General features: G+C 45.6%; 1 protein-coding gene across 3 annotated transcripts in view; it reads left to right on the top strand.

The window, feature by feature from the left end:
- LOC310860766 (disks large homolog 1-like) overlaps nt 1–13,835 on the top strand; it is a 159,646-nt gene that overhangs the window by 110,013 nt on the left and 35,798 nt on the right. For all 3 annotated transcript variants that reach the window (XM_083767922.1, XM_083767921.1, XM_083767923.1), the window contains 2 exons: nt 589–691; nt 11,946–12,060. In XM_083767922.1, the coding sequence (XP_083624048.1) occupies nt 589–691; nt 11,946–12,060 (218 nt within the window). The remainder of the gene's footprint in view (nt 1–588; nt 692–11,945; nt 12,061–13,835) is intronic.

Raw genomic sequence — 13,835 nt, 5'->3', positions numbered from 1 at the left:
GAAATAGCAGATCTACAAGTTCACAATGTGACGTGACTCATTGCATTGTGAGCTTGTACATCAGCTAAAAGAGTGCACAAAGTGTAATGTAACTCAAGTCTGTTTTACTAAGTATAGAGGGGTTATAGTAAGACACAAACGCACGCTCTCTCTCACACACACACACACACACACACACACACACACACACAGATAGACAAAAACACAGTAAGTCTACTCACTGTGTGTGTGTGTGTGTGTGTGTGTGTGTGTGTGTGTGTGTGTGTGTGTGTGTGTGTGTGTGTGTGTGTGTGTGTGTGTGTGTGTGTGTGTGTGTGTGTGTGTGTGTGTGTGTGTGTGTGTGTGTGTGTGTGTGTGTGTGCGCGCGCGTGTGTGTGTGTGTGCGCACTGACCCACAGATGACCTATCGATCCAGATCCACTGTGTTCTTTACTGCCTTCTCATGTCACACTATACATTTATTACTATTGATCCAAGACATAGAATCTAACTGTGTGTGTGTGTGTGTGTGTGTGTGTGTGTGTGTGTGTGTGTGTGTGTGTGTGTGTGTGTGTGTGTGTGTGTGTGTGTGCACGTGCGTGCGCATAGGTAAATGGGGTGGACCTGTGCAGCGCAACACACGAGCAGGCAGCAGCAGCTCTGAAGAACGCGGGGCAGAATGTCACCATAGTTGCCCAGTACAGACCAGAGGGTGAGTACAACACGCGCACACACACACACACACACACACACACACACACACACAGATGGCACGCCCATGGAAACTAGCACCCACAGTGGCGGCGGGTGTTGCAGGCTGACATCACTGGTGCTGAGGTGTAAATGAAAGGTTGTTGCTGTGTGTGCTACCGCGTGTGTTCAGTTGATCATATTAGCTTGTCGGCCATTTTGTTCCTAGTTGTTGTATGCTAAGTAACGTGTGTCTCTGGAATTGGGCCCAGGCTGTTGTATTAAGTTGGATGAAGGATGCTATAGCTCCTTAATTGCCGCTGTCGATTGTAAACCTTGAATGTCAAAACTGACACTTTTCAGTAAATTAACCTGTCTTCCAATGGAGTGGGGGGGGGGGGGTTGTGGGCATTCGAGCAAGTGGCTAAATGCATCTTATTTTATTTTTTACAAAATGTCACAGTGATTTCTTTATTATTATTATTCACTATAGTTCTACTAGACCCCAGGAAATTGGGGTCCAGTAGGAGAGAGAGAGAGAGAAGGATAGAGGCCTACGGTAAATCGTGCATGGTTGGCCCCTTGTGATTGGTTGTATTTTAGTTGGGAGTGTCTCAGAAGGACGTCGCCTAGGAAACCAGGATATATAGCTGCGTAACAGCGATTTTGATGTGATAACCTCACAGCAGGTCACCCAAGTTATTCAATTGAAGACGCACAAAACCACGCACGCACGTACGTACGCACGCACGCACACACACACACACACACACACACACACACACACACACACACACACACACACAAACATAGAAACACACTCGCTAACTCACCCACACTCACAGAGAGACAGTAGCTGTGTCATCATAGGAGGTATGTATTAGTCAGGGAGAGGGCTATTGTAGACCAGGATAATATGTTTATGTGTGGGTTCATTTTATATATAGGCCAGCATGCTGACAGCCAGGACAAGATGCTGCTATATGCACTGTGACTGTCCTATGCACAGGCTAGAGGCAGAGAGATGGTATAGCTGAATGCTCGCCTTAAAACATGCCCGCGGTTGTGGGGGCAGTGTCTTTTACAGGGTTTGATGACGGCCCAGGTAGGGTGGGCCTTAATTTTCCGGCCTGTTGAGAACTAGTGTTCGCCGGGCGGGCTGCACTAATGACTTTGGGGCAGGCCCATCTAGAGTTTAAATGGACAGGTATCAGTCAAAAGGGAGACATCGAAGAGGAAGGATGGATGAGGAAGGATCAACATATGGAATGTCAGAACAAGTCAGCTCCATATATGTGACCAGTTTTGACTGAGAGCCTGCCATCGCGCAAATTCCAGCAGTCCCTCAGTCTAATTTGGTCACATATGGAGATCTAAGGGTTTAGAGTTGCTGGCCAATATTGATGACATCAGGGATCTCCATATATGGGCTTAATATTGATGACATCACGTGATGTCTATATATGGTCATGCCTGGGTTGACCAACCAAACAAACAACTGACGGGAAATGCACGATTACGTAGTTAACTGCGACCTGCAGTCGCAATTATCGAGTTTCTCCATTCGTAGAAGCATTATGGTTGTTTTCTCCTGGTTGACAAATGCTACAGCAGCTATTGTAGCAAGAGGGGGTGTGTGTGCGTGTGTGTGTGTGTGTGTGTGCGTGTGCGTGTGTGTGCGTACAGGTGCGTGCGTACGTGCATGCACGCGTGAGTGTGTGTTGTGTGTGCCCTGAGTCGTGACTCACCTACAGACCACATTAGTGACTGGTGATTGAGCTCATGGACCGTCTGTCCACGCTGAGGTGTGTGTCTGTGTGTGTGAGTTTTATGTTTGTCATGTTCCTGTAGTGATAGCAGGCATTGCCCAGCAGTACTTCCTGTGTTTCATGCAGTCACTTCCAGCCAAGTGGACCGTGGTTTATGAGGGTGCGTGCTGAGTGTGTGTGTGGCGTGATCCCCTCATCTTATTTATATCAACCCTCCTCTCACGGTAGCCAATCATGGCACAGAGCAGCAAGGCCTATAGCAAAATAGAGCCCTACGTGTAGTATTAACCTTAGTGTCCCCCACGACCCTCCAAAATCGATTTGGTAGACCTTAAATCCTCAAACATTTTGCGCCGCGGGCTTTGCACACCTGTTTGCATGCCTGTCTATGGTGAAAATAGGGCCCTTAAGTCTCCTGATATTTGACTGGTCATGCCAACAGGTCATGCCAACACGCACATTACACCAGACCTGTGTGTTTAAAGCTGTCAGCGATAATAATTAGGTGATGTTGAGACTTGCCTTACTTGACTTATTCCTGTAGGCTCCTAGGTGGAGCATAAGGCCGAAATCACCCCCGCCATGATCGGTCTCTGTTTTGAGCAGTTTTCTTCAACTGGGCCCACGATAGTCCGGTCGTCTTTGCCTCACTCCACTTTTGGCCTTCCCACTTTTCTTTTTTTCCTGCGGATTCCAGTCAAGTGCTTGCCTAGTGAAGTTGTCAGTAGGTTTTCGGAGGGTATGTCCAATCCACACCCACTTTCTCTTCTTCACATCCTGGCTGATGGAGTTTTGGTTGGTTTGGCTGCAGACATTTGATATTTTATCGGGCCACCTCAGGCACTCAGAATGCGTCTTAGGCATCTGTTGACAGTCTGGAGTTTGTTGGTGGTATTATTTGTCACTCTCCATGTCTCTGATCCATAGAGGAGAACTGACTTGACGTTGGTGTTAAATATTCTGGTCTTATTTCAGAGGGACAGTGCCTTGTGATGTTGAGAAGATGAATTTAATTTTGTGCGTGCGTGTGTTCTTTCTTTCTTTCTTTCTTTCTTTCTTTCTTTCTTTCTTTCTTTCTTTCTTTCTTTTACTCTCGTCTCATCTCCTCTCTCCTTTTGTCTCCTCTCCTGGAACCAGATCATTTGATCAATAACCATATCGATTAGCATGCTGTATGATTTCAATTATAGATGAGGAGAGCTGGGAGCTATTTTTAGACCAGTGACTTACATCGACTGAGTTGTATCACTGCAGGCATGTTTTTTTTCTTCTGTTGCCTGGTAACTGATGGTGTTTCCAGGAAGTTAGAACTTGTTTGCCAAAAGGCTTTCATCAGAATTACAACTCCTTAGGGCCGCTTACTCTTTTGACATGAAATTAGCTCATGAATGCCCTTTCATAGAGCCAATTAAAGCACCTGGTCTATCACAGCTTTGTCTAAAGTCATTATAATTCTTCTGAACTTAATTTAGAATAACAAAACAGTGTGGTAAATAAGTCCTGGACAATTGAATTTCTTTATAAATAAGTATTTTCTCCAAGGGACTATTTTTGTCTAGATTTTTCAATTCAATCTTTTTCAAACATAAAAAAAAAACGTATCTTCCGTGCTGCAGGAAGATTGTGTGTTTTGCTTATATTATATTATATTATGTTGCAGAACATTATACAAGGTTGTTAAGGTGATGTAACCTCCTTGTCTCTTTAAACCCTCGCACCGTGTTCTCCTGATCATCTGAGTGTTGGTTTTCCCATTAGCTTTCAATCTTTGGTATTTTCGTGTGAGATTAACCTTATGATTAAAAGGACTACAATTGACTTTATCGCTGAGAGATCTTATAGTCTTTAATTACTACTTCATGGCTAATAATCGTGTCTTTTCTTCTGGGAATTCTCCTTGTGTCTACATCTGGGCTCCCCCTTACATATATCCTCCTTTCAGGCTCAATCTGGGTCTTCCACCAGAGTTCATCTGGAGATTTTACAATAGGGATCTCTTGCCTGTCGTGATCTCTAACATCAGGAGAATTATAATAATACAAATAATGTACAATGGGTTTCCACATTTCGTAGTGCTAATAACTAGCCTACTATAGTGCCAAGATGAAGGCTGGACTGCCTCTTGTGGACTGCCTCTTGTGGTTTCCTTACTTTTCTACAGCTCGACAATGCTGTGATATGCCTGCTTACTGCTGGAGGAGTAGCTTCCTCTCGGGAGGAGAGGAGAGAGAAGGAACAGTTTCCTCTAGGGAGGAGAGGAGAGAGAAGGAACAGTTTCCTCTGGAGAGGAGAGGAGAGAGAAGGAACAGCTTCCTCTGGAGAGGAGAGGAGAGAGAAGGAACAGTTTCCTCTAGGGAGGAGAGGAGAGGAGAGAGAAGGAACAGTTTCCTCTAGGGAGGAGAGGAGAGAGAAGGAACAGTTTCTTCTAGGGAGGAGAGGAGAGAGAAGGAACAGCTTCCTCTAGGGAGGAGAGGAGAGAGAAGGAACAGCTTCCTCTAGGGAGGAGAGGAGAGAGAAGGAACAGCTTCCTCTAGGGAGGAGAGGAGAGAGAAGGAACAGTTTCTTCTAGGGAGGAGAGGAGAGAGAAGGAACAGCTTCCTCTAGGGAGGAGAGGAGAGAGAAGGAACAGTTTCCTCTAGGTAGGAGAGGAGAGGAGAGAGAAGGAATAGTTTCCTCTAGGGAGGAGAGGAGAGAGAAGGAACAGCTTCCTCTAGGGAGGAGAGGAGAGAGAAGGAACAGCTTCCTCTAGGGAGGAGAGGAGAGAGAAGGAACAGCTTCCTCTAGGGAGGAGAGGAGAGGAGAGAGAAGGAACAGCTTCCTCTAGGGAGGAGAGGAGAGAGAAGGAACAGCTTCCTCTAGGGAGGAGAGGAGAGAGAAGGAACAGCTTACAATTTACAATTTAGGCATTTAGCAGACGCTCTTAATCCAGAGCGATTTACTTAAGCAAGAACAAAAAAGCATGGGAATACATCACATAAAAACATTTATCAAGAAACATGCGTAAGCTAAGAAAGTAACAGTGGAATATCTATATAATGAAGCTATACATATAAACTATACATCTATACTACTATGCTATACATATGTACTATGACGTGCTATGACTACATACAATGCAATTATAGTGCTGTCTACATAACATGCTATAAGTCTGTATCAAATGCTATCTAAGTCTACAGAAATGCTATCTAAGGGGGTGGGGTAAGTAACTATGGGCCATGATGGAGTCTGAAAAGGTGGGTTTTCAGACTACGGCGGAAGATTGGGAGTGATGCTGCAGTTCTGACTGCAATGGGAAGTGCATTCCACAGTTTTGGAGCCAGAAGGGAGAAGAGTTTGGGACGTGTGGAGCGTTGTCCCGGCGTTTTTAGTGAGGGTACTAGCTTCCTCTAGGGAGGAGAGGAGAGAGAAGGAACAGCTTCCTCTAGGGAGGAGAGGAGAGGAGAGAGAAGGAACAGCTTCCTCTAGGGAGGAGAGGAGAGAGAAGGAACAGTTTCCTCTAGGGAGGAGAGGAGAGGAGAGGAGAGAGAAGGAACAGCTTCCTCTAGGGAGGAGAGGAGAGGAGAGAGAAGGAACAGCTTCCTCTAGGGAGGAGAGGAGAGAGAAGGAACAGCTTCCTCTAGGAAGGAGAGGAGAGAGAAGGAACAGTTTCCTCTAGGGAGGAGAGGAGAGAGAAGGAACAGCTTCCTCTAGGAAGGAGAGGAGAGAGAAGGAACAGTTTCCTCTAGGGAGGAGAGGAGAGAGAAGGAACAGCTTCCTCTAGGGAGGAGAGGAGAGAGAAGGAACAGCTTCCTCTAGGGAGGAGAGGAGAGGAGAGAAGAGAGAAGGAACAGTTTCCTCTAGGGGGAGAGGAGAGAGAAGGAACAGCTTATTCTAGGGAGGAGAGGAGAGAGAAGGAACGGTTTCATCTAGGGAGGAGAGGAGAGAGAAGGAACAGTTTCATCTAGGGAGGAGAGGAGAGAGAAGGAACAGTTTCATCTAGGGAGGAGAGGAGAGGGACAGAGAGAGAGAGAGAGAGGGCAGAACGGTGACAAGGGGAAGTGGACGAATGGGATGAAAGGATTAGAGATAAAAGGAGACAAGATAGGCAAGGCTATAGGAAAGCGGAAGGTGAGAATAAGCGTGGAGATATAAAATGAGAGAGGGAAGAAGGAAGGCCGCGAGAGAAGAGTGTGGAAGGAGAGGAGAAGGATATATGAGCCTCAGAGCCATTTATCTCCATCATCACCCCTCCCCCTTTGCTTTGCCTCTCCTCTTTGTATTCTCTCTATTTCTTTTTCTTTCTCACGCCTATTTCTGTCTTTTTCTTCTCCTTCTATCTACTATTATCGTTCTTTCTTACACTTCTCTACTTCCCCTCCTCTTTTCTCCCAAAAATAAACTGGTTGTTCTTGTTGACTGGATCAGAATAGAGTTGAACACATGTAGCCCAGGTGTAAATGCACCCAACCCCAGATCTGATCATCACCCAAACACCATCAAAGGTTGATGGAGAATTTGCCCGTGGCCCTAACCATAGTAACAAAGCACAATGCATCCCTAATCAACATTATTATACCCACAGTATATGAAAGGGAAATGTGTGCGTGTACATGTTTCTTCTTCTTTTGAAGTGAGGAAGTCACGTGTGGGGCTATGTCATCTTGTGGTTTTTGTTTTGGGGGTTGGCATTAAGCTCCACAAATGTGAGAATATTTGATTCCAAAACCTGGTCATGCCCTGCCATATGTGGATGCTTGTGTGAGTGTTGGCAAGGTCTATGGGCCAAAATGGGGCAGGAGAGCCTGGCAGAGACTCAACCTTTTGCATGACTAACCTGAGGATACTGTGTGTGTGTGTGTGTGTGTGTGTGTGTGTGTGTGTGTGTGTGTGTGTGTGTGTGTGTGTGTGTGTGTGTGTGTGTGTGTGTGTGTGTGTGTGTGTGTGTGTGTGTGTGTGTGTGTGTGTGTGTGTGTGTGTGTGTGTGTGTGTGTGTGTGTGGTGCGCACGGACGTGCCTCCACCCTAGAGCAAGCTGCTGTCAAAGGGGGAGGGGCGAATGAACGCATCACTGAACGAGAGAGGGAGGGAGAGAGATTGAGAGAGCGAGGTGGAATGTATGAGAGAGAATTAGCATCTGTTGTTTCCGTGGCAGCTGAGCAGCACTGGACCGACTTTACACACGCGCACATACACACACTCACACGCATACACACATATATTCTCTCTAAGTTGCGTTCACTCTTTCCTACACACTCACATACAGACTACATACACATCACTCGTGCATGCTGCACACATGCACACACACACACACACACACACACACACACACGTGCGCGCACTGGATCCAACGTGGAACTGGCATTAGAGGTATCTCTATCACTACTACTCACACACACACACACACACACACACACACACTCATGCACACACATGCTTGCTTTCTCTCAATAATACGCAAGACCACTTGCACGCGACCAAAATCTGCGTGAGCACGCACTCATTGACCTGAGAATCTTCATATGGAATATGTGGTAAACAAACTGACGGACGGATAGGCGGACGGAGATTCATACACAGGTTGGGTCCACAGGTACGTACGTGAGTACAGTGAGTTAGCTAACGTCTTGCATCTGTTCTTTGTCCAGTTTGATGACGAATGTTCCAGAAACAAGCTGTTAGTTTAGATGAAGTGAACTAATTCACTCATGAAGTCCTGCCTCCATGCAGTGGTCTGTTGGTTTTGTGATTTATCACGGTTTTGAAACCACGTTGCACCAGAATAGAAGTGAATTAGCATAATCATTGCTGTCGGGCAAAAGCTTCTTATTTCCATATTTTAACTTTTTATGTTGTTTTATTTTGCCCTAAATTGATGTTCTAATTTGTCACAGTGTTACACAAAAGTAGCACAAATAGCCGATTTACAGGCTTGAGCTTGTAGATCAGCTATTTGTGATATTTTTTATATTTGGATCCTGAAACGTAACAGTTGTGGACATAATGAGGTTTCGACCCGACATAATTATATTGCTGACACTGATTTTGTTTTTTATTTCTTCTCAGACTTTCAGTGTGTGTGTGTGTGTGTGTGTGTGTGTGTGTGCGCGCATGCGCGTGCGTGCGCTGTAGCATTAGAACAGTGGGTCTAAAAGTGTCTCCTTATGATCACCGATATGACAGTGGATTCTTTGCTAATGGTGCCTCTGGCTCACTGAGAAACGAAAGATGTTGTTGTTTGGTCTTTGGGAATTTACTTCTTGACTTTATTTCCAGTTTACCTTATTGCAGAACATGTGTTTGAGTAAAGCCCTGTGTTAGATTCGTACCATTGGCTCAGCTCTGTTGCTGTCTTTGGTCTATAGATTTGTAATGCAAAAGAGAAGAACACTGATCAGAGTGAGACTGTTAACCACATTGCTCTGTGGTTTGTGTATGTGTGTGACTGTGTGTGCGTCATGTGTGCATATGACGTACATACATGCCTGAGAGAGAACATTTTGAAATTGTTAGTTTAAGGTGATTTGAAAAAATCAGTCCTGCTTTGATCTCTTACAATCACTTTTTTGCCTGTCTCTGTATTGCCATAATGTATACGATTTATTTTATAGCTCCGCCATTTTTATGTAAATCAGAGCTGAGATTGTTATTTTTCTGTGTCGTTTGTTGTCAGCATTATGGAAAGGGGCTAGTTAGCACAGAGAAAGAGAGGGAGAGAGAGAAGAGATTGAATCTGAGTGTGTATGTGCGTGCAAGTGTGTGTGTGCGCTTGTGCGCCTGCATGTACTGTAGCTACAGTACGATTGAATTACTCAAGCTTAATTAGATTCTGTCTTCTACAGTAATGGCTCAGGGACACACAGCACACAAACTGTGTGTGTGTGTGTGTGTGTGTGTGTGTGTGTGTGTGTGTGTGTGTGTGTGTGTGTGTGTGTGTGTGTGTGTGTGTGTGTGTGTGTGTGTGTGTGTGTGTGTGTGTGTGTGTGTGTGTGTGTGTGTGTGTGTGTGTGTGAGAGAGAGACAGAGAGAGTTATTTTTGAATGGCTTGCCATGGTTTAATCCTGCAATCTGTAACTTCTGTGTCCCACCCTGGATCTGAACCCTTGTCCCCCGTCCTGTGTGAGATCTGAACCCTTGTCCCCCGTCCTGTGTGAGATCTGAACCCTTGTCCCCCGTCCTGTGTGAGATCTGAACCCTTGTCCCCCGTCCTGTGTGAGATCTGAACCCTTGTCCCCCGTCCTGTGTGAGATCTGAACCCTTGTCCCCCGTCCTGTGTGAGATCTGAACCCTTGTCCCCCGTCCTGTGTGAGATCTGAACCCTTGTCCCCCGTCCTGTGAGAGATCTGAACCCTTGTCCCCCGTCCTGTGTGAGATCTGAACCCTTGTCCCCCGTCCTGTGAGTTCTGAACCCTTGTCCCCCGTCCTGTGTGAGTTCTGAACCCTTGTCCCCCGTCCTGTGTGAGATCTGAACCCTTGTCCCCCGTCCCATGTGAGAGACCAAACGTCTACCTCTCATCCCAGAGGCATGGCCAGGGCAGCCATTGTGGTTATGAGCTTCCTGCAGTGCTGCTTGTCAACCAATAGGTGTCCTATACTCAACACTGGGCAGAAGAACAACCAATAGGTGTCCTATATACTCAACACTGGGCAGTAGAACAACCAATAGGTGTCCTATCTACTCAACACTGGGCAGTAGAACCATAGAGTATTAAAAGGATAGAGACTGAACTGGCGCGAAGCTCCGCCCCCTCCGCTATTCATGTCAGTGGAAGTTGCTCAGTGGCGTTTTGAAGCCGCCGGAGGGAACGTCTACTTCCGCATTTGACCTCCAAAATTTGGAGGTCAAATGCGGAAGTGCAACCGAGCGCTCAATGTTAAAGCCCAGCTGCACGGGGTTTCCTCGTCATGAATCCACGGGTCCGCCTGCAGTCCTTCCTCTTACCACTAGGGCCCAGCGCTTCAACATTGGAGTGCCTAGCTGGTCCCTTGAGTAGAACCCTGCAATGACATATTGATATATTCCTGTAATATACCAGAGGTAGTGTAACTGCTGCATGTGTGGCCGTGCTTTACTTTAGCTTGTTATGAATGCATTTTTCTTATGGCTAAATGCAGAGGAGAACGTAATTTCGGAACGTTGTTCCCAACAGGTATGTGCATGAGGCATCAATGTAATAACCTATGGGCTACTGTCAAGCAGTATGTCCAGCCAAGCCCACTGTGTCGCTGTCCATGGTGCTGTAATGGCCATCTCTCTTTCTCTCTCTCTCTCTCTCTCTCTCTCTCTCTCTCTCTCTCTCTAATTCTGTGTTTCTGTTTCTGTTTGTAATGTTTTTGTGTCTCAATGGAAATATTGTGAGATCATATGGGATTAGAAAGTAACATTGCAAGATTGTGCGTGACTAAACAACACTTAACATTTGGTCAGTCAGAAATGAACTGCGGGCGGTCTGCCACTGTGGGTGCGAGTGGGAATGGTCATAAATGCTGCGCGAGCGGTCAGATTACTAATCCAAATTCTAGAAGTAATTTACATTATGAAAATTAAAACGGTGATACATTAATCAATGTCCATTACAACCAGGAGACTGACGGGGCTTATTTCAGCAGACTATGCATGGATTTATAAATATTGAATTTCATCAGCCAATGGGATGTCATGTCATGCAAGAACATAACACTGTCTGTCCAGGGCTGTTTTCAAGTTCCATTCTGTGCGTGCGTACGTGTGTGTGTGGCTGCGTACGTGTGTGTGTGGCTGCGTACGTGTGTGTGTGGCTGCGTACGTGCGTGTGTGGCTGCGTACGTGTGTGTGTGGCTGCGTACGTGCGTGTGTGGCTGCGTACGTGCGTGTGTGGTTGCGTGCGTGCATGTGCCTGCAGGTGTGTGTGATCTGCTTGCTTAGGAAGCAGGAACAGACTCAGTTGCTGTGTCCCTAGTGTACACGAGTGTGTGTATTTACGTGAGCATGTGTGTCTGTCTGTGTAGATTGGCTATCTTTGGTGCCACACCCGTGTTCAACAAAGTATAAATCATGCGATCCAACGCACATTTTACCTTGGACATGTTTTTGTTACTTATAGGCTTGTTTTTCTTTACCACAATGTTAAAAATGTTTTAATTGTATAGCACATTTTTTAGCACAACAATGAGAGGAAAAAATGTGTGTGTGTGTGTGTGTGTGTGTGTGTGTGTGTGTGTGTTCACATTATTTATATAGATGCTAAATTCATTGTTTACATCATTGTTCATTGTTTCAATGTACAGATTATGCTTTGATAGCATAATTGTTTTAGACTTTAAACTTCTTGGTTAAATGCGGTCCTAGTTTACTGAGGCACTACACTACACTGTTTCTCTGCATTTGATGAATGCGATTACCTTGCTTATTGTAAGTCGCTCGAGCGTCTGTCAGCCAAATGCCTAAATTGTCTTGCTATATCCTCAAGTTCTCATGTACCTTAAGCTGGGTTTGCCCTGCTTATGAAATGAAGCTAACACTATCTCTTTCTGCATGTGTGCTCAGAATACAGCCGCTTTGAGGCGAAGATACACGACCTGAGGGAACAGATGATGACTAGCAGTGTCAGCTCCAGCTCTGCATCTCTACGCTCCACACAGAAACGCACGCTATATGTCAGGTAAGACCTGACGCACAAACACACACACACACACACACACACACAGACACAAACACACACACACACACACACACACACGCACACGTGCACACACACACACACACACACACACACACACACACACACACACACGTTCACTAAATATGGCAGCCTGAGAAGCTGTGAGGTCCCTGGTATCAGGTTTACTTATCTGTCTCTACCTGCTACATCAGCACTTTTACTGACACCATGTCTACTGGATGCACATTCACACTCTCGCGCACGCAGACACGCACACGCATTCACAGTGGACATGGTGGCAGATTGCCCTTCAGTGTGCCTGTGGCAGACCTATTATAAGGTCTTATCTCACCTGCACCCATCTTACAGTGTGTGTGTGTGTGTGTGTGTGTGTGTGTGTGTGTGTGTGTGTGTGTGTGTGTGTGTGTGTGTGTGTGTGTGTGTGTGTGTGTGTGTGTGTGTGTGTGTGTGTGTGTGTGTGTGTGTGTGTGTGTGTGACTGTGTGTGTGTGTGTGTGTGTGTGTGTGTACGTGCATGCGTGCGTGCCCTACTTGGCTTAGAAAGGAGCAGAAAAACTGAAAAAGCAGTTGTCAGATCTACCATCACAGAATCTCTCTCTCTCACACGCACGCATACTGTACAAGCACACACACACACCCACACACACACACACTTTTCCTCTCTTTTTTGTCCTTGCCGATTTCCTGTTTTGTTGACTATTCTGTGAATCACTTTAGTTCCCCTCTCTCTTTTTTGTGCTCACTTCTTAGAGCCTTCTGGTCCTGCTCCTGAATCCTGACCTATGTATAGCTTCAGAATTCTCTATGAAGAACAAAAAGAAAGAGTCCCCTTTTCAAATATTGATGGTGTGTCAGTTCAGGCCAGGGCGTGACGATCCAGTGGTATGAGAGACCGGCTTGATGAAACCCACTTCTCTTATTAACTATTGATTTCTACGGGCAGAATGAGCCGCTTACTGCGGCCACTAATAGTTTCAACCAATGTGACCTCACCGAATAGCAAGGCACACCGACGTCTTTGACGTCCACTCTGACGTCAGGCGTACACACCTAACCCATTTAGACCTGACACCAGATTCTACAAATGTCTTCTAAATCATGACCGTTTTCTGAAAAACCCATGTGTCTATGTCAGCGGTTCTCAAACATTTTCATTTTAATGACCCGCAAAAATATATGTAATTGGCCGCCGACCCCCATTTGAAAGTATGTTGTTCCAGGGATCCCCCAGAAGCAAAGATTTGAGTTTAAAACGTTCACTCTGAAAGATAATCTTCAAAAATATTTTTTTCAAAAATAGCAGATCTACAAAGGAACTGGTTGGAATTACGTGTTCCTTCCATGCACTACGTCCAACCAGGGAAACTCCCCCCTGTCACGTGTAAAGGAGCAACTTGGACACTCAGGCATGAAGGAAGCATGAGTTCAAGTCCGTTGCTCTCCCCATGTCCCCCATATAATGGGGACTAGGTTGGCGGAGGGAGTGTAGAGTCCAGTATCACATTAGATAATTGACACAGGGGTGAAAAATGGGTTACAAAATCATGGGATAAAAAATATATATAAAACACCCATTCTTGAGATAAGGGACAAAACTTTTTTCAAACTGGATTTTTTTTTTTTTTAAGATACATTCAAATCAAATGGATGTATTTGTAGACACAGGTCTCAACTACCAATATTGAGAAGGAACAGGTTTTTCGCATAACATTTCTTTCTAAAATGGGACATTTATGCACTTAATACCTGATTCAT

The sequence above is a fragment of the Protomyctophum parallelum genome, assembly GCF_964188405.1.
Source record: "Protomyctophum parallelum genome assembly, chromosome: 6".
In the NCBI taxonomy this organism is placed as follows: domain Eukaryota; kingdom Metazoa; phylum Chordata; class Actinopteri; order Myctophiformes; family Myctophidae; genus Protomyctophum; species Protomyctophum parallelum.
This window is presented reverse-complemented; position numbering and strand designations above follow the sequence as displayed.